At 35.9% G+C, this 26,115-nt stretch overlaps 1 protein-coding gene across 1 annotated transcript in view; it reads left to right on the forward strand.

The window, feature by feature from the left end:
• The window catches only part of Cngb3 (cyclic nucleotide gated channel subunit beta 3), a 147,626-nt gene that overhangs the window by 61,400 nt on the left and 60,111 nt on the right, over nucleotides 1–26,115 (forward strand). Inside the window, exons 6-10 of the mRNA XM_047530139.1 lie at nucleotides 738–946; nucleotides 14,326–14,376; nucleotides 16,791–16,877; nucleotides 20,004–20,068; nucleotides 20,802–20,924. Coding sequence (XP_047386095.1) covers nucleotides 738–946; nucleotides 14,326–14,376; nucleotides 16,791–16,877; nucleotides 20,004–20,068; nucleotides 20,802–20,924 — 535 coding nt within the window. The remainder of the gene's footprint in view (nucleotides 1–737; nucleotides 947–14,325; nucleotides 14,377–16,790; nucleotides 16,878–20,003; nucleotides 20,069–20,801; nucleotides 20,925–26,115) is intronic.

Genomic DNA, 26,115 nt, shown 5'->3' on the forward strand with positions numbered 1-26,115 from the left:
TAATCTAAGCTACATAATCTGTAAAGGATTTTGGGGCCCTCTATGGTAGAGAGAAATAAAAAAGATTCCTGTCTGTTTTTAAAAGGCAGTCGAGGACCTGTCTTATACATAATTACCTTTGAAAAGAAGGTCCCAAACCACTCAGCAATATGTACACACACACACACAAAATCATTATAAAGCGTCCATCTTCTTCCAGGACTTCACACTGTTAATTATTCTAATCAAACAATTTCCTCCTGCAGCCTCCCCTGGGCAGAGGGAGACAATATGTGAAGCAAGGCAGACTGCCTTAATGGGTTGATTGTCTGCGCTCCTCCAGAGCCAAGCCCTCTGGCAGGATGCAACCTTGCCCTGCGCAGTCCTGCAGCTCAGCCACTGAGGAGCAGAGACCTGTTGAGCTACAGTGGAGGCCTGAGCAGTATCTCTCTCACTTCTTGGGTTTCCACTTTCCTGACTCCAAATAGTGTGGTTACCCATTGGGACAGACTCAGTGTGGCCAGGAGACAGGAAGGAGATTGTCCGCTGCTGAGAGAGTTAATAAGGTCAGTTTACATCCCTCCTACAGTACAATACTTCCCGCTCCAGCAGCATAATTGTGCTGAATGTATAATAGAGGACTTACTGCAAATTGCTTATCTCCAAAAGCTAGTGCCTCCATTTGATCAAACTAAGCAAGAGAATTCTTTTATAATCTTTGTTCCATGACATTTGGATGACTCCAATTGTTTTTCTAGATCGACTCTATCTTCTGTGGCTCTTACTTATCACCATTGCTTTTAACTGGAACTGCTGGTTTATCCCACTGCGCCTAGTCTTTCCATATCAAACACCAGACAACACACTCTACTGGCTTATTACGGACATCATGTGTGACATCATCTACCTCTCCGATATGCTGTTTTTCCAACCCAGACTCCAGTTTGTAAAAGGAGGAGAAATAATAGTAAGTGGAGTTTCAGAAAAGAAACTAACAAATGAACAATATCTAACCAGTCTACAAAAAATAAATTAACATCGTTACCTTATTCAATGTTCAACTGACTATCTCTACGTGGAGGGGTCCTTAACTACAGGACACCATCAGTAAGAATAATAATAATGATAGAATCACACACACAAAATAAAACAGTGTGCAGCCTGTGCTGGAGAACATGCATCTGGTTGTGCCTTAGTTTCCTCATCTTTAAAGCAGGAATACAAATGGTACCTCCATAATGTTGTTAGAAAGGTTAAATGAATTGATGTGTACAAAGTGCCTAACACTGTGCCTGGTGCTTAGTTGGGAGTAGTAAATATCAGCTATGTTATTATTTTAATTTATTCAATTATAATGTCTCACTTAAGCCTTTCAAGGAAACCACAAAAAAGGATGTTAATAGTCCCATTTAGAGATAAATACACTGAGGTCTGGAAAGTGTGGGTGATTTGCTCAATGTACAAAAGCTAGAAAGTAGCAGAGCCAGGATTCAAATGGTTTAAGTTACCAGTTTTTCCAAAATTTCATAATACTGGAGGATACAAACCTAGTGCAAAGTCTGAAATGACAAAACTCTACATGTACTTTACCAAGGTAATGTTTTAAAAATGTATAAATTATCCATGTAAAAAAATACACATTGCTCTCTTAATCAAGCTTCAAACAGCAAATGAAGTAAATTTTTATCACATCGTAGTCTGCCATTCACCTCAATAATTTTTAAATAAGAAGGGCATTACTTCATTCATTAAAGTCTACTCCACTTTCTAAGAAACAGCTTGGTATTGAGAGAAAACACTCGACTATAATTTGTTTAGGACACTGATTGTGTCTTGTTTATCAGTACATAGTCTGTACTGAGCACAGTGCCAACACATAGTACAGAAATCAAGTCAAAGGTTTTAGACCTTGACATATTGGGAAAAACTAATTAAAAAGCAAAAAGGTCATAATGCTTTTATTCAGTGTCAATTCACTGTATTGCCCAATACAGTGGCCTCTAGGCACAAGTGCCTACTCAAATTTTAATCTTTTTTTTTATTATTACTGTATACAAATGGGATACATGTTGTTTCTCTATTTGTACATGGAGTCAAGGCATACCATTTGTGTAATCATACGTTTACATAGGGCAATGATGTTTGATTCGTTATTTTTTTCCCTTCCCTCCCACCCCTCCCACCCCTCTTTTCCCTCTATACAGTCCTTCTTTCCTTCATTCTTACCACACTCCTTATCCCTAACCCTAAACCTAACCCTAATCCTAATGCTAACCCCTCCCACCCCCCATTATATGTCCTCATCCACTTATCAGCAAGATCATTCGTCCTTAATTTTTTTGAGATTGGCTTATCTCACTTAGCATGATATTCTCCAATTTCATCCATTTGCCTGCAAATGACATAATTTTATCATTCTTCGTTGCGGAGTAATATTCCATTGTATATATATGCCACAGTTTCTTTATCCATTCATCAACTGAAGGGCATCTAGGTTGGTTCCACAATCTGGCTATGGTGAATTGAGCAGCAATGAACATTGATGTGGCTGTATCTCTGTAGTATGCTGATTGTAAGTCCTTTGGGTATAGGCCAAGGAGTGGGATAGCTGGGTCAAATGGTGGTTCCATTCCAAGCTTTCTGAGGAATCTCCATACTGCTTTCCAGAGTGGCTGCACTAATTTGCAACCCCACCAGCAATGTATGAGTGTTCCTTTTTCACCACATCTTCGCCAACACCTATTGTTGCTTGTGTTCTTGATAATCGCCATTCTAATTGGGGTGAGATGAAATCTTAGGGTAGTTTTGATTTGCATTTCCCTTATTACTAGAGATGTTGAACATTTTTTCATATATCTGTTGATTGCTTGTACATCTTCTTTTGTGAAGTGTCCATTTCCTTAGCCCATGTGTTGATTGGATTATTTGTATTCTTGGTGTAGAGTTTTTTGAGTTCTTTATACATTCTGGAAATTAGCGCTCTATCTGAAGTATGAGTGGCAAAGATATTCTCCCACTCTGTAGGCTCTCTCTTCACATTGCTGATAGTTTCCTTCGCTGAGAGAAAGTTTTTTAGTTTGAATCTATCCCAGTTATTAATTCTTGCTTTTATTTCTTGTGCTATGGGAGTCCTGTTAAGGAAGTCTGATCCTAAGCCAACAAGTTGAAGGTTTGGACCTACTTTTTCTTCTATAAGATGCAGGGTCTCTGGTCTGATTCCGAGGTCCTTGATCCATTTTGAGTTGAGTTTTGTGTAGGGTGAGAGATAGGGGTTTAATTTCATTCTGTTGCATATGGTTTTCCAGTTTTCCCAGCACCATTTGTTCAAGAGGCTATCTTTTCTCCATTGCATATTTTTGGACCCTTTGTCTAGCATGAGAAAATTGTATTTATTTGGGTTTGTGTCCATGTCCTCTATTCTGTACCATTGATCTACCTGTCTATTTTGGTACCAATACCATGCCGTTTTTGTTACTATTGCTTTGTAGTAGAGTTGAGGATCTGGTATTGCGATACCCCCTGCTTCGCTCTTGCTACTGAGGATTGCTTTAGCTATTCTAGGTTTTTAATTCTTCCAGATGAATTTCATAATTGCTTGCTCTATTTCTGCAAGGTACATCATTGGGATTTTAATTGGAATTGCATTGAATCTGTATAGTACTTTAGGTAGTATGGCCATTTTGACAATATTAATTCTGCTTATCCAGGAACATGGGAGATCTTTCCATCTTCTAAGGTGTTCTTTAATTTCTTTCTTTAGTGTTCTGTAGTTCTCATTGTAGAGGTCTTTCACCTCTTTTGTGAGATTGATTCCCAAGTATTTTATTTTTTTCAATGCTATTGTGAATGGGGTAGTTTTCCTAATTTCTCTTTCTGAAGATTCATCACTTATGTATAAAAATGCATTGGATTTATGTGCATTGATCTTGTAACCTGCTACTTTACTGAATTCACTTATGAGTTCTAAAAGTTTTCTGGTGGAATTTCCTGGTTCCTCTAAATATATAATCATGTCATCAGCGAACAGGGATAGTTTGAGTTCTTCTTTTCCAATTCGTATCCCTTTAATTTCTTTGGACTGTCTAATTGCTCTGACTAGAGTCTCAAGGATGATGTTGAAAAGAAGTGGTGAAAGAGGGCATCCCTGCCTTGTTCCAGTTTTTAGGGGGAACGCTTTCAGTTTTTCACCATTTAGAATGATATTGGCCATGGGCTTAGCATAGATGGCCTTTACAATGTTAGGGAATGTTCCCACTACCCCAATTTTTTCTAGTGTTTTGAGCATGAAGGGATGCTGTATTTTATCAAATGCTTTTTCTGCATCTATTGAAATAATCATGTGATTCTTAACTTTAAGTCTGTTGATATGGTGAATGACATTTATTGATTTCCGAATGTTGAACCAACCTTGCATCCCTGGGATAAAACCCACTTGATCGTGGTGCACTATCTTTTTAATATATATTTGTATGTGATTTGCTAAAATTTTGTTGAGAATTTTTGCATCGATGTTCATTAAGGATCTTGGTCTGAAATTTTCTTTCCTCGATGTGCTTCTGTCTGGTTTAGGTATCAGGGTGATATTGGCTTCATAGAACGAGTTTGGGAGGGTTCCCTCCTCTTCTATTTCATGGAATAGTTTGAGGAGTATTGGAATGAGCTCTTCTTTAAAGGTTTTGTAGAACTCGGCTGAGAACCCATCTGGTCCTGGACTTTTCTTTGTTGGTAGGCTTTTGATGACCTCTTCTATTTCATTGCTTGAAATTGATTTATTTAAGTTGTGTATGTCCTCCTCGTTCAGTTTAGGTAATTCATATGTCTCTAGAAATTTGTTGATGTCTTTGAGGTTTTCTGTTTTGTTGAAGTATAGATTTTCAAAATAGCTTCTAATTATGTTTTGTATTTCACTCGTGTCTGTTGTGATGTTTCCTTGTTCATTCCAAATTTTAGTAATTTGAGTTTTCTCCCTCTTTCTCTTTGTTAGTGTGGCTAAGGCTTTATCAATTTTGCTTATTTTTTCAAAGAACCAACCATTTATTTTGTTAATTTTTCCAATTGTTTCTTTAGTTTCAATTTCGTTGATTTCGGTTCTGATTTTAACTATTTCCTGTCTTCTACTACTTTTGGTATTGGTCTGCTCTTCTTTTTCTAGGCTTTGAACTGTAGTGTTAAGTCGTTTATTTGTTGATTTCTACTTCTTTTTTTGAATGTGCCCCATGAAATAAATCTTCCTCTAAGTACTGCTTTCATAGTGTCCCAGAGATTTTGATATGATGAGTCTTTGTTCTCGTTTACTTCTGAGAATTTTTTTATTTCCCTCCTGATGTCTTCTGTTATCCATTCATCATATAATAGTGTATTATTTAATCTCCAGGTATTGGAGAAGTTTCTCTTTCTTATTCTGTCATTTATTTCTAATTTCAATCCATTATGGTCTGATAGAGTACAAGGTAGTATCTCTATCTTCTTGTATTTGCTAACAGTAGCTTTGTGGCATAAAATATGGTCTATTTTAGAGAAGGATCCATGTGCTGCTGAGAAGAAAGTGTATTCGTTCTTTATTGGATGGTATATTCTATATATGTCGGTTAAGTCTAAATTGTTGATTGTGTTATTGAGATCTATGGTTTCTTTATTCAAATTTTGTTTGGAAGATCTATCCAGTGGTGAGAGAGGTGTGTTAAAATCGCCTAGTATTATTGTGTTGTGGTCTATTTGATTTCTGGAATTGAGAAGGATTTGTTTGACGTACGTGGATGAGCCAATGTTCGGGGCATAGATATTTATGATTGTTATGTCTTGCTGATTTATGCTTCCCTTAAGCAGCATGTAATGTCCTTCTTTATCCCTTTTGACTAGTGTTGGCTTGAAGTCCACATTATCTGAAATGAGGATGGATACTCCAGCTTTTTTGCTGTGTCCGTGTGCATGGTATGTTTTTCCCTATCCTTTCACCTTTAGTCTATGGGTATCTCTTTCTTTGAGATGAGTCTCTTGCAGCATATTGTTGAATTTTTCTTTTTAATCCAATCTGCCAGTCTATGTCTTTTGATTGATGAGTTCAGGCCATTAACATTCAGGGTTATTATTGTGATATGATTTGTATTCCCAGTCATTTGACTCATATTTGTTTTTTGACATGATTTTGTTTCTCCTTTATTTGGCTATTCCTTTAGGCTAGCACCTCCTGTTGCTGATTTGCAACATTGTTTTTCATCTCTTTCTCATGGAATATTTTGCTGAGAATGTTCTGTAATGCTGGCTTTCTTTTTGTAAATTCCTTTAGCTTTTGTTTATCATGGAAGGATCTTATTTCATCGTCAAATTTGAAGGTAAGTTTTGCTGGGTATAAGATTCTTGGTTGGCATCTGTTTTCTTTCAGGGCTTGGTAAATGTTGTTCCAGGCCCTTCTAGCTTTTAGTGTCTGGATTGAAAAATCTGCTGATATTCTTATTGGTTTCCCTCTGAATGTAATTTGATTCTTTTCTCTCGCAGCCTTTAAAATTCTGTCTTTATTTTGTATGTTAGGTATTTTCATAATAATGTGCCTTGGTGTGGGTCTGTTGTAATTTTGTATATTTGGAGTTCTATAAGCCTCTTGTACTTGGTTTTCCATTTCATTCTTCAGATTTGGGAAATTTTCTGATATTATTTCATTGAATAGATTGTTCATTCCTTTGGTTTATTTCTCTAAGCCTTCCTCAATCCCAATAATTCTTAAATTTGGCCTTTTCATGATATCCCATAATTCTTGTAGATTCTGTTCATGATTTCTTACCATCTTCTCTATTTGGCCAACTTTGTTTTCAAGATTAAATATTTTTTCTTCAATGTCTGAGGTTCCATCTTCCAGGTGTTCTATCCTATTGGTTATGCTTTCTATGGAGTTTTTAACTTGGTTTATTGTTTCCTTCATTTCAAGAATTTCAGTTTGTTTTTTTTTCAGTATCTCTAACTCTTTATTGAAATGATCTCTTGCTTCCCGTATTTGCTCTTTTAACTGTTGATTGGTGTGATCATTTAATGCCTGCATTTGCTCTTTCATCTCCTCCTTCAATGCCTGCATTTGCTCTTTCATCTCCTCATTTGCTTCCCTGATTGTTTTAATTATGTACATTCTGAACTCCCTTTCTGACATTTCTTCTGCTGTGCTGTCATTGGGTTTTATTGATGTAGTATGTAGGTTTGTTTGGGACATTTTCTTCCCTTGTTTTCTCATATTGGTCAGCTGTCAGTGGGACCCTGAGATATTGCAGATTTCCTCTATTGGCTTATAGTGTCCCGGTAGATTTCCAGTGTATCACCTCCCAGCCTTCAGTAGCCTGAAGTCTTGGAGGAACTTGATAATGCAGTGCTTCCGAAGAAAGCTGCCCCTAGCCTGCTACTGGTTCCAGGGCTTGGAGCTGGCTCTGTGCGGAAAGGCTCTCACTGGGGGCCTGCACCGTGCGGCTGGCCATGTGGGAGGACCCCACTACCGGAGTGTGGAAGGCTACCTGGGGAAGACTCTAGCTGCCCTTCCCTGCTCTGATAAGCCACTCCTTTCTGTGCCTGCTGCCCAGGCCAAGTTTCACCCAGTGGGGGAGACTCACCCCATGACTCTATTTTTGTCCAAGTCTCTCAATGCCTCCCCTTCTTGAGTCCTGGGTTCTGGAGCGACTGGAGATGCAATCACCCTCTTGGCCGCCATCTTGGATCGCCCCGTGGAAAGAGCCTGCAGCTGGAGTGGGCAGAGTCGCCTGGAGAAGTCTCTGGCTGCCCTGTGCTGATCCCAGAGGCTACTTGCAGATCGAAGCTCTCCGTTGGCTCGGGGACTTGTGGCTGGCTCGGGGACTTGTGGCTGGCTCTGTGTAGAAAGGCTCTCACTGGGCGGTCTGCTCCGAGAAGCTAGCCTTGAAAGGCGCCTCCCACCGCAGGGGGCCGGGCTGCTTGGGGAAGTCTCTGGCTACCCTGTCCTGGTCCCCGAAGCCGCTTGTGGGCCAGAGCACGCACGCTGGCTCCGGGACTTGGAGCTTGTTCTGATCAGAAAGGCTCTCACTAGGGGGCCTGCTCCGAGAACCTGGAGAAGCTGGCTGTGTGGGAGGGGCCCACCACCGGAGTGTGCAGGGCTGCCTGTGGAAGACTCTAGCTGCCCTGCCCTGCTCCGATAAGCCACCTCTATCTGGGCCTGCCACCCGGGCCGAGCTTTACCCAGTGGGCAGACTCATCTGTGGCTCTATTTTAGTCCAAGTCTCTCAATGCCTCCCCTTCTTGACTCCTGGGTTCTGGAGCAACTGGGGGTGCAGTCTCCCTCTAGGCCGCCATCTTGGATCACCCCGTGGAAAAAGCTCAAATTTTAATCTTAACTGATTACAATTAAATAACATTAAAAATCCAGGTTTTTCAGCCACACTATTCTTATTTGCTGTGCTCAACAACCACATGTGGCTAACAGCTACCATAAGGGACTGCAACAGAAGATTTCCACCCTTGTAAAATATGCTATTGGAAAGTGCTATAAGGGACTGAAAGAGCAACCTTTAGTATCCCCACCAAGGAAACCATGACACAGAGAAGAATCTGCATACCTTGCTGCCATGTGCAAATTGCAAGCCCACAATGCCATAATTGTTTCAAATTTTTAAGTGAATATGGTATCTTCTTTTCCAAATTCATTACTTCCCATTTCTTTTTTTATTTGTTTGTTTATTTTTTTAATTCATACATATTGTAAACAAATGGGGTACATCTTGTTTCTCTGTACATGAAGTAAAGGCATACCGTTTTTGTAATCATACATTTACATAGGGTAATAATTTTTGATTCATTCTGTTATTTTTTTTCTCCCCTCCCACCCCTCTTATAATGGGGGGTGGGTGAGGGGCAAGGATGGAGGAAGGAGGGACTTCCCATTTCTTATGATCAAGTGCAATGGCCTGCCTGAGAAATTAGCATTCTTACCCTTAGGAAAAAGTATCTTCTCCTGGATTTATTCTCATGTTGAAATTTCATAGTCTATCCAATTAATCTAAAACGGAAACAGAAAAATACGTTTTCACAAGCATATACCCAACTCTTACAGCATCTGCGTCTTGGCCCTTTCTCTGGCTAGCCAGCAGAATGCTTCCTTTGTTGACTGATGTCCACTGTGACCTCCTTCTCACAAGTCACAGAAGAGCTGCACAGAACATGTCCTCCAACATGGCAGCAGGAAGAGCAGACAGCTGAGTGTACAGCAATGTAGGCTCGTAGGTATTTTTGGAAAAGAGAGGTATGTTCCCTAACCTTCTGAATATTTCCTTGAATTTCCAGAAGATCTTACATCAACAAAAAGCTGAATGTAGGAGTTTTGCTTATTTTTTCTTCTTAAAATTTTTTTCTGGAAAGCATCCCCTATAATTGAAATCTTCCCTCTAAAGAAATTCTAAAGGCAGAACCCAAAGCTGTTGCAAAAATCGACTCAAAATATTCCTTGTGCAGACTTGGGAGCATTAGTTAACTCACCAGCACCATCCCCAGAGCTCGTGGCAGCTTGATGAATGATGATGATGGTGTACAAATAAGAAGTAAACAGCACCAAAAAACAGCACTAATTTCAACCTCCATTAGATGCACAAAGGGGGAGAAAATCAATGTTTGACAAATGGAAAATGACAAAATCAGTAAAGGAAGACTTTTATTTTCAATTTTCTAAGACGCCTTTTGCACACAATGGAGTGTTAAAACCAAGAAAAAATAACCAATAAAAACACACTCAACGAGCTCTATTTAAAATGCATTATCACAAGCTACATATATAGAGCAGGAACTAATTGCTTTGTTTGTTCAAAAGAAGTTTAATGGTTTCTTTAATTTAGAGAGAGTAGTTTTAGCCTTTGAAACTTGATTACATTGTGGAACAAAGTACGCACACCGTGTCCTCCACCTGAAGGTCTCACTACATTTACTCCAATTGTGCTACCTTTGGTGTACACCACCAAATTATTCATTCATTTATTCCACAAACATTTTACATACTTACAGTTGCCAAGTAGGTTTAGCTATCTACTTTGTTGTTTAATACTTGTTGCACTAGGGTTGGAAGATGGAAATGTTAATTCTCCAAGGCCTTGAGGGAAAAAAGAAACAGAGAGCTGATTGAGATGCAAATAGCCACAGTAGATGGAACCAGAAAGGTTTACAAGTTTTCCACAACATTTACTTACAGGATCTTTCTTGTGAAAGTGGTACTACACAGAGGACAGAATTTTCAATCAAAAACCAACAAAAATGACTCTTGCATGTAATTTCCCGTACGTATGGAAGAGCTCAAGTTGAAAATGACAGTGGGGATTATTTTACAGATGAGACACATCCACAACCCCTGGTGGTTAAATCTACCAATGACAAGGACCCAGGGAAGTGCTCAATGCCATCTGGAGGCAATGTCACTCAGGCCCTCTGTTACAGCCGCTTTTAGCACTTAATTCTCACAATTATTGTTTTTAACTGACCAGAAGAAAATTAACCATTCCCTTCTCTGTATTCCATATGCTTTACTCATATTTCTGTGATTTGATTTTGTTATATGAAAATTAGCCTGATTATAATATAGCAGAAACAAACAGATCAGCGTTCTCAAATTTACTAACAGCATCATTTGAAGAAAATAAACTTCCTTTTTCACTGAAAACTTCCTTTTCACCAGTAAAATGGGAATTGTGCCTACCTTATAAATTCATTGTAAAGATAAGACAGCGTGTACACTCACCCTAGGGTCTGGCATGCAGAAGACACACAGTAAATTGTTGAATTAATTAAATGAATAGTTGTTCACACAGGTAAATTTTTCTGCCTGTCCCTATTTATATATGTAGCTCTTTTTCTTTTTTTAATGCAAATATTTGTAATTTGACAATATATGGTAACATATATTTATAAATGTAAACATTCAAAATATAAACATATGTGTAGATATAAAGATATGTTTATAATACAAATTTGTATATTTCATAAATGTGAAAAGGTTTTATGTTTTAGGACAATAGTAAGTGGATATAGATAGATGTAAAAAATAATAGGATTTTTTAACTTTAGGGGTTTTAGAATCATTCAGAATCATTTTAGAATCATATTACTTTGTGGCCAGTTTCAGGATATATTTATATCATATTTCTGACATTTGGTATTATAGTAAGTAGTTTTAGTTTTGTTCCCTTGGTTTTATATCTTTTTTTTTCTTTTTCTTTTTCTTTTTTATTTGTTCTTTTTACCTGATAGTAAGTTTCTTGAAAGCAGGAACACTATTCGTTTTATTTCACTATCTACTCTAAGGACCTGAAGAATATACTCAAGTTACACTTGTAGGAGTAAATGAATGGCAATATTGGTTCAAGCATTTTCTTTCCTTAAATAATTATTTAATCCGTGTTACAGTTCTTTGAGATGATAGTCTTTTTGAAATACTTCTTTTATCTGCTATATGTAAAATTATAGAAATGCTTATTGGAAAAAGTAAATAGTAAGTAAATATACTAGCATCTGTGTAGAGCTTCTTCAAAAACTGTTGAAAAAAGGATTTAGGTGCAATTAGCATATCTTCCTAAAGTAAGCCTCCCCTGAAGAAATGTTGCCTGCATAATGAGGAGGCTTAAAAGACAGAGAGAATTAAATAGGGTGACATTTTAAAAATAAGTGCCTGATTGTTACCGGTAAGCATGCTGATCCTCATAAGGCTAATGATGCCAAATTTATTTAGTGCTCTAAAGAAGAGGGATTTTAAAATCACTAGATGGTACTTTCATTTAATCTAGCAAGATTTAGTTGCATTTACATTTATTCAACTCTGAAAGTAAAGGGATAAATGTGCTAAAAGCTTTCTTCCTGGGTGGAGGGAAGGTGTAGTATTTTAACTTAACAGCTTAGCCCTTGAACTGTGTCTGTCTGTCCCATATAAGCTTTGAAAGAGCTGAATGGTTTTATTCAAGCTTGGCACATGATTTATAAGGCTGACAACTTAAACCTGTCTCTATCTACCTGTAGTTTAGTAAGCCATTTTATTTCACAGTACAAATCATTAAGTCAGCCTATCTTATATGTGTTCTAATATAGTTCTATAAAATTTAGCTTGTGTCTGTGATAAAACCTATAGTCAAAAAAGGGAAGAGGGGACCAGAATTGGGGAGTTGACTAACCAATCTTAGACATTACTTGGCAGTAGTCTAAAACTGAACTTGAACCACATGGATAATAATTACTAGACAATTCTGCTTCCATATACCAAAGTTCCAATACTTCAACTAATTGTAATACAAATAAAATTTCTTCTTACCTATAACTGAAACATAAATGTGTTTAATATGAAGCATTAATGCTTTCAGGTATGAATATTAATGTTTCCCTATTCATCCTTCACACACTGCACATTTATTGAGCACCTACTACACGTCACACACTATTAGGAACTAAGGAAACAGAGTCCACAGTTATGTACCCTATTTTATTACATAGCTCAGCTATGAAGAGCAGACAAACAAAATAAAAATGTTGGAATCTTATGTTGCAAGAACTGACAAAGATGAGCTCAGGTTGCTATAAGGGTCAGAGAAAACTCTATAAAGGGGGAGACAATTAGTCCAAATCTTGATAGATGCAATGAAGTTATCTGTACCCTTCTGCCCCTGCAAAAGAAAGACCATGTGTCCTGAGCTCTGAGAACAGCATGGACAAAGGTGTCAAGGTGAGAAACTGGGGCATTTGAATAACTGCTTAACAGAATGGGTCTTTGATGCTGCAGGAGGCAAATGAGCCAGAGAATCAGATCCTGGCGTGTCATGAAAGGGAGCTTGAATTTTCTCTCTCTCTCTCTCTCTCTCTCTCTCTCTCTCTCTCTCTCTCTCTCTCTCTCTCTCTCTCTTTCTTTCTCTCTTAAAATCATGTAGTCATAGGATTCGACATAAATAGAAATTATTAAATATTCTAATTTAGATCATCTGCCTGCCATTAAAGAATGGATAGAGGGGAGCAAAACCTAAAGCAGAAATATCATGGCCAAAAGGAGAGAAGGAGCCTGAGAATATTTTAAGAAGAATCTGTTGAAATTGGTTGCTGGTTGGATGAGGGAGAAAGAGTAGTCTAGAATCACTAACTGGTATAGATACGAATGTTCATGGGATACACAGTAGCAGAGAGAGGAAGGTCACAATTAGTCTTAAGGGGAATGGAGAATGATGAATTCAGGTTTGGAGTAAATGGCTCAATAAAGTGATATTAGGTGCAGGTAGAGATTTGATGGCTTCAATATAGGTGGCAGTCTTTGAAAATATAAAAGAGGATGAGATTTCCCAAGAAGTAAGTATGAAGAGGAAAGAGAAGAGAACCAAATCTTGGGGAGATTTGACCTTTAAATGACTTGTCCAGGAATCCAAGGACACCAAAAAGTTGCAATTCAAGAATTAAAGTAAACCAAAAAAGGTACTGATTCTTGGGAAAGAGAAAGTTCCAAGGACAAAATTTTTCCAAAAATATCAAATGCTTCAAATATTTTTATTCATCTCTCATTCCTATATATTCTTCTTCCACTGAATGTTTATTGGGCTCTTCATATATTCCAGGCACTAATTATATAGAGTTACCAAACAAATCAACCCCGCCTTCAGATAAATCACCATCTAATCAAGTAGACCAATGTTAAACAAGTAAGACAAAAAATATTTGTATGGTTTTAAAATATGATAGGTTCCATAACAGGATGCTAAAAACTACAAAGGGTTTCCCCGGTATGGTCACTGGGAAGTTACTGGTGGTCTTTGCACTGAAAGTCTTTTTTGGAGGTGGGGAGTACTAGGGATTGAACTCAGGGGCACTCGACCACGAGTCACATACCCAGCCCTATTTTGTATTTTATTTAGAGATAGGGTCTCATAGAGTTGCTTAGTGCCTTGCTTTTGCTGAGGCTGGCTTTGAACTCGAGATTCTCCTGTCTCAGCCTCCCAGGCTACCACTGTTAGTCTTGACAGGATGAAAAAAATGAGAAGTCATCACCACATTGCCATGGGTTAAGGATGTGAGGGAAGGATGTAGAGTGAGCACATAGAGACTCTCCTGAAAATCTCAACAATGACAAACAACAGGGCAGTAACAAAGAGAAGATAAAAGCCAAGGAATGTGTTTCATTTTAAACTGTGAGAGAATGGAGCATATATATATATGCATATATATATATATATATATATATATATATATATATATACACACTGAGGTTAGAGGGAACCAGTAAAGACAAATAGCTATAAATACAAAGAAAAAAATGAAAGAGCAATTAATAAAATTAATTAATTAAACTAAACTAAATTAATTAATTAAACTAATTGATATATAAATATATTTCAGGTGGACCCAAATGAGCTGAAGAAACACTACAGGAATTCTATGAAATATCAGGTAGGTGACTTCCAAATAATTTCAAAACTGTTCTTGTAATCTATTGCCATTTTGACTTTTAAGTCCCAGTTCTACAAATCATCTTCCTTTGTAACAAAGTTCATACAGAGGAGGTTTTATTAGATAATGGCAGGACTGAAGTTTTTGATTCTCCATAATTTCATGATACATTCCCTTATATAGCAAATGGATAATTCAACATATTGTTCTTTATTAAGCAGATCAAACTAAGTAAAAGTGCTCACATTTAAATTTGAGTTAAATGTCAATAAAAGAGAATGGGATATACTTTGTTTTGTTGACAAAAGTTCTAGTCCCCAATTCATACACCATGATGGTGTGAAAGTCTGCAGAAGTATTTCTACTAATGTTTCCTTTTTGTTCACATAAGCAAAACAACAAAATGAGAAAAGAAGCAATTATTTAGATAACATGGTATCTTCCTTTCCTCAAATAATATCTTGTGTTTTACCACTTGTAATTATTTACAAAGAAAGTCTTATCTTTTATTTTTCCTCCTAACTTTGAGATATAAGCGAAGATTGGGGGTTATCCAAAATTACCCAGTCTGTATGTGTGAACTCCAGCACTCCACTTCAAGGACAATTTAGTCACCTCAAATTTTGTTAAAAAAACACAAATCTGGGTTTAAGGCCCAACTTGTTCCTAATAGGTATTGATGATGATTAAAATCCCACTCAATTTGCTTTTGTCTCCTACTAATTTTCTTTGTATAAAAAAATCACCATATACTTGAACATACTCCTAAAAGACCTACACCACTTCAATGAATTCTACAAGGACTATTCTTTGTAAAAACCACAAAGCTTATTCCAAAGTTTTAATACTTGTTTGAATTTCTATAAGGGCCAAATTAGTTTGTGTTTTTAAATTATGTTTATAAATATAAAATTTTACATTTATTTAATTGTGATCACTCCTCCTTTTGAATTCCTTTAGCACATCTTTCCAGTGTTAAGGCCTGGCAATACAGTTATTTTTTGTATTGATTATTCTATTATTATATTGTTAACTTCTCATGGACAGAAATAATATCTTACTACTATTTCAATCCCAACATGCTTTACAAAGTGCCTTGTACAGAGTTCAGTGACTGTCAGTACTTAATTCAATTTTCAACAATTCAATGAAAAATCATTTTTCATCCACATAAATGCAGGTCAATGGCTTAAAAATGACCACTGACAAGCTACACAGAGGTTGAGTGGGGAGTTTTGAAAGTAGATAGAAAGCAACTAAAAATACTTTCATGATTTGAGCCAGAAACCATAGATTCTGGGGTAGCATTATAAAAGTTGACAGCCCGTGCCCCCTGCCTCCTTTTTCACAAGGCATTATGTTAGTAATGTTTTGTACACCTCTCAAGGATCAATATACATAGGGTAAAATCGATGAGATCTGATATGATGCAATTTCTGAGGCAGCCCCTTTATCAGGTAATTTGTTTATAATAACTAATCTGGTTAATTAAATCTATAATAGAAGTAGTCTTTGAAATTCTTACACACGACTGATTACCTCAACTCTATTTCTTATGATATGGTCTTATGCTCTTAACTGCTTTTAATTGTCTTAAGATACCTTAAGTTTATTAAAATGGACCCTGTTTTTCAAGACCATGTACAATTTAATGAAAAACTAATTATATTACATAAACAATTTTTATTGTTATTACACTCAGGAAAGTGTGCAAATGGGTTGTTGTTATTTCATAAATACCAGGGTAAAAGAGAGACAGAATAATGTAAATACATAACAAGTTTTAAAAGTGTATATTTTTAACTGTAATAGTATAGCACTTTCAATATCTTTTCCCATCAGAGTTGGTGATTAACTGTAAACAGAACTGATTTCTTTCTTCTCCTCTCTCTCAACTTGCAAAATCTCTGATAGATATTTTCACAAAATTTAATTGGTAGCAAATAATCCCAAGCATTGAAGAATTTAGATGAACCCCAGCTATATAATTCACTGTGAATACTGAAGAATTGACCAAAACAAAACTATATTATTATGTGCAATGGTCTCAAACAAAATCAAGAATGGACTTGATTTTTAAATCATTTTTAAAAGACTATTAAAAATGTATTTTAACATTAGCCACCATGCCATCACTGAAGTATGTATGGCAACTCAACAACAACCCCAGCAAATGCAGCACCTAAGGAAAGATCAGACACAGGAAGGTGGGAATGAAATGCATTGAAAGTAGACAACAAAATTGTGTCCGTGTTCTCTTGGTGCTAACATGCATATTTGATTGAAAGCAATTTTGTGTTAAACAACAAATAATTTATTATGACTGGCCAACTTTCATATATGTTGCTATAAATTCATCTATGCCCAATAAAGCATGTAAACATGACATAATTGTGAACATTCTCTTCCAACAGTTGGATGTCGCATCAGTAATCCCTTTTGATGTTCTCTATTTCTTCTTTGGGTTTAATCCAATATTTAGAGCAAATAGGGTATTAAAGGTAAGATAATTCCTTTCTCCTTACAATTATGGAAACCTCAAAATAATTCAAAATATACTAAAATTACCGATATTTTCAATTTTTCTCCAAACTGTCTTCCTTTTTCTGCCCTCATCAGTGCTATAAAATTTTTTAACTGAATAATAGAAAAGTGCAATTGCTTCTACCACTGGAAATTGCTACTCATTACTTTTATTATATATCCCAAAACAGGTATTATTATAATTTAAACTAAGTATAATTTGTACTTCTAAATAAAACTATAATTACGAATGAATCTTTTATAATTTTTTTCTATTTGTTCTTTTTGTAATCAGTTACTGAATGTCTGAAAAATGGGCTATAATAAAAAGGAATTAGATTAGGTTACCTCTAAGTTATCCTACTCATCTAAAATTCTATTATTCTAGAATAAATGCAAGCACACTCTTGCATCATGAAATTATATACGTACTTGGGTACAACTAAAATGTTCATCAAAAGAGAAGTAGTTAAAAACCCTGAGGTACATCTATATAATAGAATACACTGTAGCTTTAAAACACAGAGGAAATTTTCTATGCACTAATATGGAAATACCGCTAAGATAAATTGCTAAATTAAAAGGGAAAAGAAACTAGACACAGAACAATTTTATAACAATGCTAACTCCTGTTTAACAGAAAGGCCAGTCAGTAAAATTGGTTACCTCAGGTGAAAAGGGGAAGCAGGAAGGAAAATCAGTTTGGATAGGGGCAAGACTAAGAGCAAGACTTTGGAAGGTATATATTTCATATTAATTTTGAACTATTTAAATGCATTAACTATTCAGAAAGATGTACATATTTCATAACTCATAGCTTTGTTGGGTACCTAAAAGAGCCAAAGAGAGTCAGAGTTTGAAATTTCATATAAATCTTTAAGAACAGCAATAATAACTTGTATCTCCCTCTTAAAAGGAATACAAGAGATTGTATAAATTTTAGTGTATTGTCTGTATTGCATCTTGGACAGACAAGATAGAATAACCTGGTGACACTGGTGAACCCTGACAGCAACACTAATAGCAGTAGATGTCATTTATTGAATATACTCTTGGGGCTCCAGACTTTGCTCAAAAATTATATCCATTATCTCATTTTCCCTCCCACCATCTTCCTTTTAGAAATTAAAAAAAAAATTAAAATGAGCATGGTGAAAACAATCTTTACAGACACACTTCCGCAGAAAGGCAGGATCAGACACTGTCACATACTTATCTGAATCTAAATTCTTCATTTAATCAAGTTGGCAATAAAGATCAGGCAGAAAGAACTTTCTTTTCATGCTCGTAGTCTTTCAAGTTAAATGATCCTTACCCCATATTTCCATGCACCAAAGACAGTTCTTGAAGCATCTGGTTTGATGGTAGAATATAAGTATAAATTGAGACAGCACACAGTGTTCCAAGAAGCCTATTGTGGGGCCATCCCTCATCAAATTTCTAGTTCCTCATACAAGTTTCAAAAGGCACTTGCTCAAAGATAACCAATTTTCAAAAAGACTTGGGTTCCTATGGATTTGGGAGTTTGTTTGGCATTATAATCAGAGCTTATAAAATGCCAACTCCTGAGCCAGGCATGGTGGTGCACACCAGTAATCCCAATGACTCGGGAGGCTGAGGCAGGAGGCTCAAAAGTTCAAAGTCAGCCTCAACAACTTAGTGAGTCCCTAAGTAATTTATGGAGACCCTGTCTCAAAATTAATTAATTAGTTAATTAATTTTTTTAAAATGCCAACTCCTCATACTCCCATCTCTGTATCTTTAAAATGTTTGAAAGCCTTCTGTATCCAGAAGTATTTTTAAAATATAGGAAGGTTATAGAAGATTATAAAAGTCAACATTGATCTTCTTTTCCTACACTTATAGTCCTTATTCATAAGGATATCATTTAAATGAAATTTCTCTAGGATAAATATTTATCATTTATCTCTAAGCTATAAAATAAGAAAACAAATTAAGAATATAAATTTTCTCTATTATGAACACTTAAGCTACATTTTAAAACATTGCTCCTTTGTGCAAAACACTATTAAGAGCACAATAAACAGGTTACAAGTTGAAATTATCATAATCACAGTATTTGAGGATGTTTGCCTACTCAGAAATTATGGAAAAACAAATCATTGTTATTTCTAATTAAAAAGTTATTGCAATTCTATATTATTTTTAATTCCAAATGTTTTACTGCTGTCATATCTACATTGGGTGATGTTTTCAACTAAGAAATCTTAATTTCTAAGGCCCCTTCTGTCTATAAGATTCTGCCAGTCTAAGTACACTAAATATATTAATGGATAACTGTACACAAAACTTTTATGAGGCATATGCTCTTATTGTATCCATTTTATAGATGAGGAAACAAAGTATAGACAGAGACTTTTCCAAGGTCACATAGTAAATTGCAGAGACAGGATTAGAATTTGGCTCTGAGATTTGTACTCTTGGTCCTGTGTTATGCTGCCCATAGTAATGAAAGGGGAAGGGGAAATGAGGGATAGGAATGCAGAAAAGCAGTAAGAGCTGAGATACAAACAGAAGCAAGCAGAAGAGTACCTTGGGGAAAATAGTAACTCTGTTCAGATTAGATCACATAAATTCATTGTACCTTTGCATAACGTCAAGAAAGTTGGCTAATGCGAATACTTACTGGGTTTAACTTCTGTTGAAACAAATATACATTTAATACACTAGCTTAAAAATAATGCTAGTGTTGAGCAAAAGGATGTACCTGTTTATGACTTCAATGTATTCCAGTAGACTTTTCCTCTTTCACTTAAGTTTTTGAAGAGTATGACTTTAATTATTATGAAATAATACTATAATCTTAAAAAAAAAAGACATGATTGATTTTCAACAAACCTTACAAATAAGACTATAACTAGAGGGTAGAAATAAAATAAAGCAAGAAGCTCTGGAAGTTTGGCACCATGCTAAAATGTACTTCCCAGGGGAAAATACCTCTAAACAGGATCTATATTTTTTTAAAGATGTACAAATAAAGTTATTTTCAGTAATAAATAAAATCTATTTTGCATAGTTTTATCTAAATAGCTGTGGATGAGACTAATATATTTTTGTGTTTCTTTTGCTTATTTTCTACATAGTACACTTCATTTTTTCAGTTTAATCATCACCTAGAGTCTATAATGGACAAAGCATATATCTACAGGTAACGTATAACCCTTATACTTGGGGAAAAATTAAGAATGATGTTAACACTTTCAATGGCAGAAAAATGGGAGAAATATGACCACCCTGTTCAAGAAAGGGGGATAATTTCAAATTTTGGCTATGTAAAATATGTATTCTGAAACATATTTAGATATTCTGAGTGAGATAAAGGAATGAAAATCATATCAGATTTTAGAAGAATACTGGACTAAAAATAGAACTTATTACCTGCTCCAGTCAAAACAAGTACAAATAAATGTGCTCTTTTGCAAGCCAACCCTCGTCTCTCTCATGACAATTGATTCTTAATCTTAACTTCACTCATTTGCTGTTCTGAACTTCACTTGCACAGAGACCTCTAGACACAACAGTTCATCCTAACACAAAGTCCCACGAGCTTTTCAGAGATATCCAGTTAAATCAGCGTATCGTATTTTATGAGCCTCAAAATGGAGAGGTGACCCTGGAGGCATGTCTTTCACAGAGTTGACTCATACCATCTGTGAAAAGAGAAGGAGATTTTTTTTTACACTCTGTCAGTCCCAGTCAAGACACTGCAGTTAGAAAACATGCAATGGCACCATCTCTTTCTACTGTACTAATGAGAGTTAACAGTTGGCAAATCTAAAGCAAGGAGGTTCAGTGGAGACTTTGAGGAAAAGAAAATGTTCAAATAGGCTGCATTCCAGAAACAACATGAATCCTTACTTTGCCTTTATTGTCTCTGACAGAGTCATTCGAACCACTGGGTACTTGTTGTTTATTCTGCACATTAATGCCTGTATTTATTACTGGGCTTCAAGCTATGAAGGAATTGGCACAACTAGATGGGTATACAATGGTGAAGGAAACAAGTAAGTTCTGATTTTTAAAGAAACTTTTATTGATTCTTCTTTATTTCAGTTCAGTGTATGAATTTTTTGTCAATGGGGTTTTTTAATGGTCATTCATAACCTATTCATAGGCAATAAAGTCTTTTTAGCAGGTCACTATGTTTGTAAGTGAAAAAGAGCATAGGAGAATAGAGTCGAAAATATCAGCCTCTGTCAAATAGACAAGTGTGTATGTGTGTGTGTGTGTTTGCGTGTGTTTGCATGCAGATGCACACACATGTGTGCGTGCCCTGGGTTGGCCTATGAAATTCATTTCCTACTTGGGATCATGATTTTAAAAAAAAGTTTGGAAGCCTCTGCTTTAGATAACTGCTTTAGGTAACTTAATAACTCCAATGCTGATTGTTAGTAATGAACAATGCTAATTATTTAGAGGGCAGGTGCAGTGGCTAATTAGTTTACCATTATGGGTTTTATGGGTTTGTGAGTCAGCTATAACCACTAACTCAATTAAACACTTAGAAAATAACAAGGATCATAAATTAAACTTGACAATTAGATATGCAAGTCTCCCTGGAATGAAAAAGATCTTTTGAAAAATTTTGTGTGGTAGAATCAGGACTCAATAATGGCAATTGGCAATTTAACAGCCAAATTTCCTTTTGGTAGATACAAGGCCCTGGTATAACACAGACTCCACTAACTTTCTGCTTCATTGAAATGACATTGACATATTATAAGGCAATGTTCTTAATGGAAAAAAGTAGGTCCCAGCACTGCTTCAAAGGACAATACACAGTAGCCTTGAGATGAAGAGCAATAATAGATAGAGCAAAAAAAGTGAAAATACCTTACAAAACTATACATTTCTGGGAGTGAGTTAAATATGTGTGATAGGTGTAACAACATTTTTTCCACTTTTACTGAAGTAAAAATTTTAAAAAATTTTTAAGTATTTTAGTACTTAACATCAGAAGGCCCACTGATTGTGAACACACACACACACACACACACACACACACACACACAGAGGAAGTCTGTTGCTAGAAAATTCATAACCAAAATTGTAAACTTGTAACCAAAATCAATTAATAAATACTTTTTTTGAATTTGTTAATTTGCATAATATAAATGTTTTGCAGAAAATTAAGATACCAATTATATTAAATATACATTCACCACAACATCTAAAATTTAAGTATTGACAATGCCAAGTGATGGGATAAGACTGACAATATCAATTTGTAGAATAAATTAGAGCTACTGAATCTCTCATATATTGTTGGCAGGAATGTAAAATGGTAAAACCATTTTAGAAAAAGATCACACTAAAAAAAAAAGAAAAGAAAAAGATCACACTGGTTTCTTTTTTAATTAAACATATACCTAACTTACAACTAAAAAATTCCAAGCCTAGATATTTACCGAAAAGGAATAAAAACACATATACAGAGAAGAAACTTATAGTAAAATATTCATAGAAGCTCTAATCATAACCAAAAACTTGTGAAGACCTAGTTGTTCATCCAGAAATGAAAAGATAAACTGTAGTATATATATAATGAATGCTACTCAGCAATACAGAAGAATAAATTACTGACACAAGAAATATGACTAATGCTCATGAATGAAAGATACCTTACACAAAAGCACACAGACATAGTGTGATTTCTTTTATGTGAAATCCTAAAAGAGGAAAAACATATCTATAGTAGAAAAAATTAAAATACTAGTTGCCTCTGAGGCTCTTGAGAAAAGAACTGACTATAAAAGAACCAAAAATTTTTCTTGAGTGATAGAAATATTCTGTTTTAATAAATGTTTAGATTAAACAAATATATGCATTTGCCAAAAATTTGTCAAATGATACAGAAATAATTAGCACTTCTACACTAACAATGAACTATCCAAAAAGGAAATTAAGAAAATAATCCCATTTATGATAGCATCAAAAAGAATAAAATACTAGGAGGTTTAAGACTTGTACACCAAAATCAATAAAACACAAATGAAAGAAACTGAGGCTGATGCAAATAAATGGAGAGACACCCAAGTTCATGGACTGGAAGAATTAAAATTGGTAAAATGTTCAAACTATGCAAAGCAATATACAGATTCAGTGCAAACCCTACCAAAATCCCAATGGCATTTTTCTCCAGAAATAGACAAAACAACCCCAAAATTCATATGAAACCACAAAAGTCACCAAATAGCTAATGCAGTTTTGAGCAAAAGAAACAAAGCTAAAATCATCAGCCTTCCTAATTTCAAAGTGTATTACAAAGTGTATTACAAAGCTATAGTAATCAAAATAATATGACACTGCCATTAAAAACAGACATATAGACCAATGGAACAGAATAAAGAGCCATATATATTGCTGTACTCACTCCATTTATGCTTCTTGACATATATAATATATATATATACATGTATATATATATATATATATATATATATAAAATAAAATCTTTGACAAGTGTGCCAAAATACACAATAGCAAAAATTAGTCTCTTCAATAAGTGGTACTGGGCATGTATGAGTTTGTTGGGATGAACTAGAATGTATAACCATAAAGCTCTAATAAGAAATACATAAATATATAAATAAAAATTAAAATGCAAAATAAAGTGGTGTGAAGAAAACTAAATACCCATATGCAAAAAACAAAATTGGAACCTTATACAATACACAAAAATCAACTCAAAATGGAATAAAGAAACTAGAGGCAGGACCTACCACCATGGAAGAGCCATGGTGGCCACAGAGATGGCTACAGGGCCAAGGACAAGGCTCCTGCCAATATGAGGGCCAGCCCCAATGGAGACACTGCCACCTCAGGTATGTGAGGGTCCCCTGGGCTCTGGCTGAGGGACAGCTGGTTGTTGGCCCTAGCTGCACCACAGCTGGTAATCTGCTGCCTATCACCTGGGAGCTGATCAGCCATTGGCGAGCCAGCTCTCTCTAGCCATGCAGACTAACATGCTATGCACTGTTCATGATTGCAACAAGGTCATGCCCAAGAGCCTGGTGCTCAACATGCACCTGGACAAGAGCCACTGCCTGCAGGATGGCATGGTAAATCCAACAATAAGATTTTAAAATTGTATGGAAATTCTACTGTTGTCCAACTGAAGTATGCTCTAGAGGAACCTAGAGATTATTTTCTCAGTTGTCTCTCCTAAAACACCACTTCATGAAAATGCATGCCAAGAAACATAAGTGGAATAAGTACAGCAATTCATATGGCCCTGAATGGGACTTGAAAAGACACACAAAGGACTGTGGAAAGACCTTCCAGTTCAAGTGCAGCTGACCCTCTGCCAGTAGAAAGCATTACAGTCTAACATCCACCAAACTGGCCATGAAATCCCCGTACAATACAGGGATTCACCTAGTGAAAAAAGAAAATAGAAAATTTCCTGCAAAACCAGAGTTTTCTATTATGACCACTGAAGAATTGAGCAAACTGACCAAAACCTCGACCAGACACTCAAGATCGAGAAACTTCAAAACTAATAAAAACTAGTACCCTATTTTGAAGACTCTTGGAGCACTAGTGCCAAAAAGTAGTGTCATACCTCTGAGATATCTTCAAAAATATCCCAAGTGGCTCTGGTTAAACTTCCAGTCATGGAGTTGTTTTTTTCCTGTGCCTTTCTTTGTACCTATAGCTGTATGTTAGTCAGCTTTTCATCACTGTGACCAAAAGACCTGACAAGACCAACTTAGAGAAGGAAAATTTTATTTGGGGCTCACAATTTCAGAGGTGTCAGTCAATGGTCAGTCAACTCCATTGCTCTGGGCCTGAGGTGAGGCAGAATATCATGAGGGAAAGGCATGGTGGAGGAAGCTGCTCAGCTCATGGTAGCCAGGAAATAGAGAGAGAGAGGAAGGGACCACAGACACAACTGAAGCTATGCCCCCCGGACCTACTTCCTCCAGTCCCAACCCACCTGTCTATAGTTACTACCCAGAAGTCCATTCAAATTATTAATCCATCAGATGGATTAGTCCACTGATGAGGTTACAGTTCTCATGATCCACTCATTTCACCTCAAAACATTCCTGCCATTGCTTAATGCATGACATATTCAGGGGACATTAAAGATCTGAAACCACAATAAGCTGACTATTTCTTCAGGCTGTGGTGTCAGGCTTCAATCACAGCTCAATTTAGGTGCTATGCACTTAATGTTCTTGTCAGTAGAAAACCTGATAATTACATTTGATTCAGAGGATTAATGTCTTAAGAGGAGTCTCTTTAAAAATTGTAAGACATAAATTAAAATTGTTATAAATTATAAAATTATAAGTTGTTGAGTCAATGAATATAGTCATTAAATGGAACTTCTGTAAGCCTTTACAAGAACTAGGTAACACGTATCAAAAGAACAGCATTTCTTCAAACAATGTAAAAACAAATGTGTCCAATACCTCATAAAACTACTGCACAGTAGAACTTTTGCACACTTCTTTCATGTCCTCTTGTTTTCAGACTGATCGGTTGTTTGATTCTCAGTTGTCCCTTCTTATTAGTTTCATACCCAGACATTACTGCTCAGCTCTTAGGTAACTTCATCCATAGCTGCTCAGACTGATTCATTTATGAACAGTTGGTTTCAGTCAGGTAGAATCTTCAGAGAAACACAAACTGGTGAATTGTAAACTTACCCCCCCACACACACACACATACAAACACTCAACTGTTTGTTGCCTGCAAGAAAAACATCTCACTGGCAAGATAATGAAGTGGTGAAAGAATGGGAAATATTTCATGCAAGTGGAATATAAAAGCAAGCAGAAGTAGCCATGCTTATACTCAACAGAGCAGACTTTGAATCAAAATTAGCCAGAAAACACAAAGAAGGTCACTACATATTGGTAAAGAAGAAAATATAATATATATTTATAAATATAAATCATAAATATATATGCACCAAAAGTGAATGTACCCAAGTTCACAAAACAAATACTATTCAACATAAAGGGACAGAAAGACCATAACACAATAATAGTGAGTTACTCCAATACCCCACTCTCACAAATAGATACATCATCCAGACAAAAAATGGAAAAAGAAATAGTAGAGTTAAGTCATACTACAGATTAAATGAACTTATCAGACATCTACAGAAGATCCCATCCAATAACAGAATACACATTCTTTTCAGCAGCTCATGGAGATTTCTCCAAAACAGATTATATCTTA

Source organism: Sciurus carolinensis, chromosome 1 (genome assembly GCF_902686445.1).
Source record: "Sciurus carolinensis chromosome 1, mSciCar1.2, whole genome shotgun sequence".
NCBI lineage: Eukaryota > Metazoa > Chordata > Mammalia > Rodentia > Sciuridae > Sciurus > Sciurus carolinensis.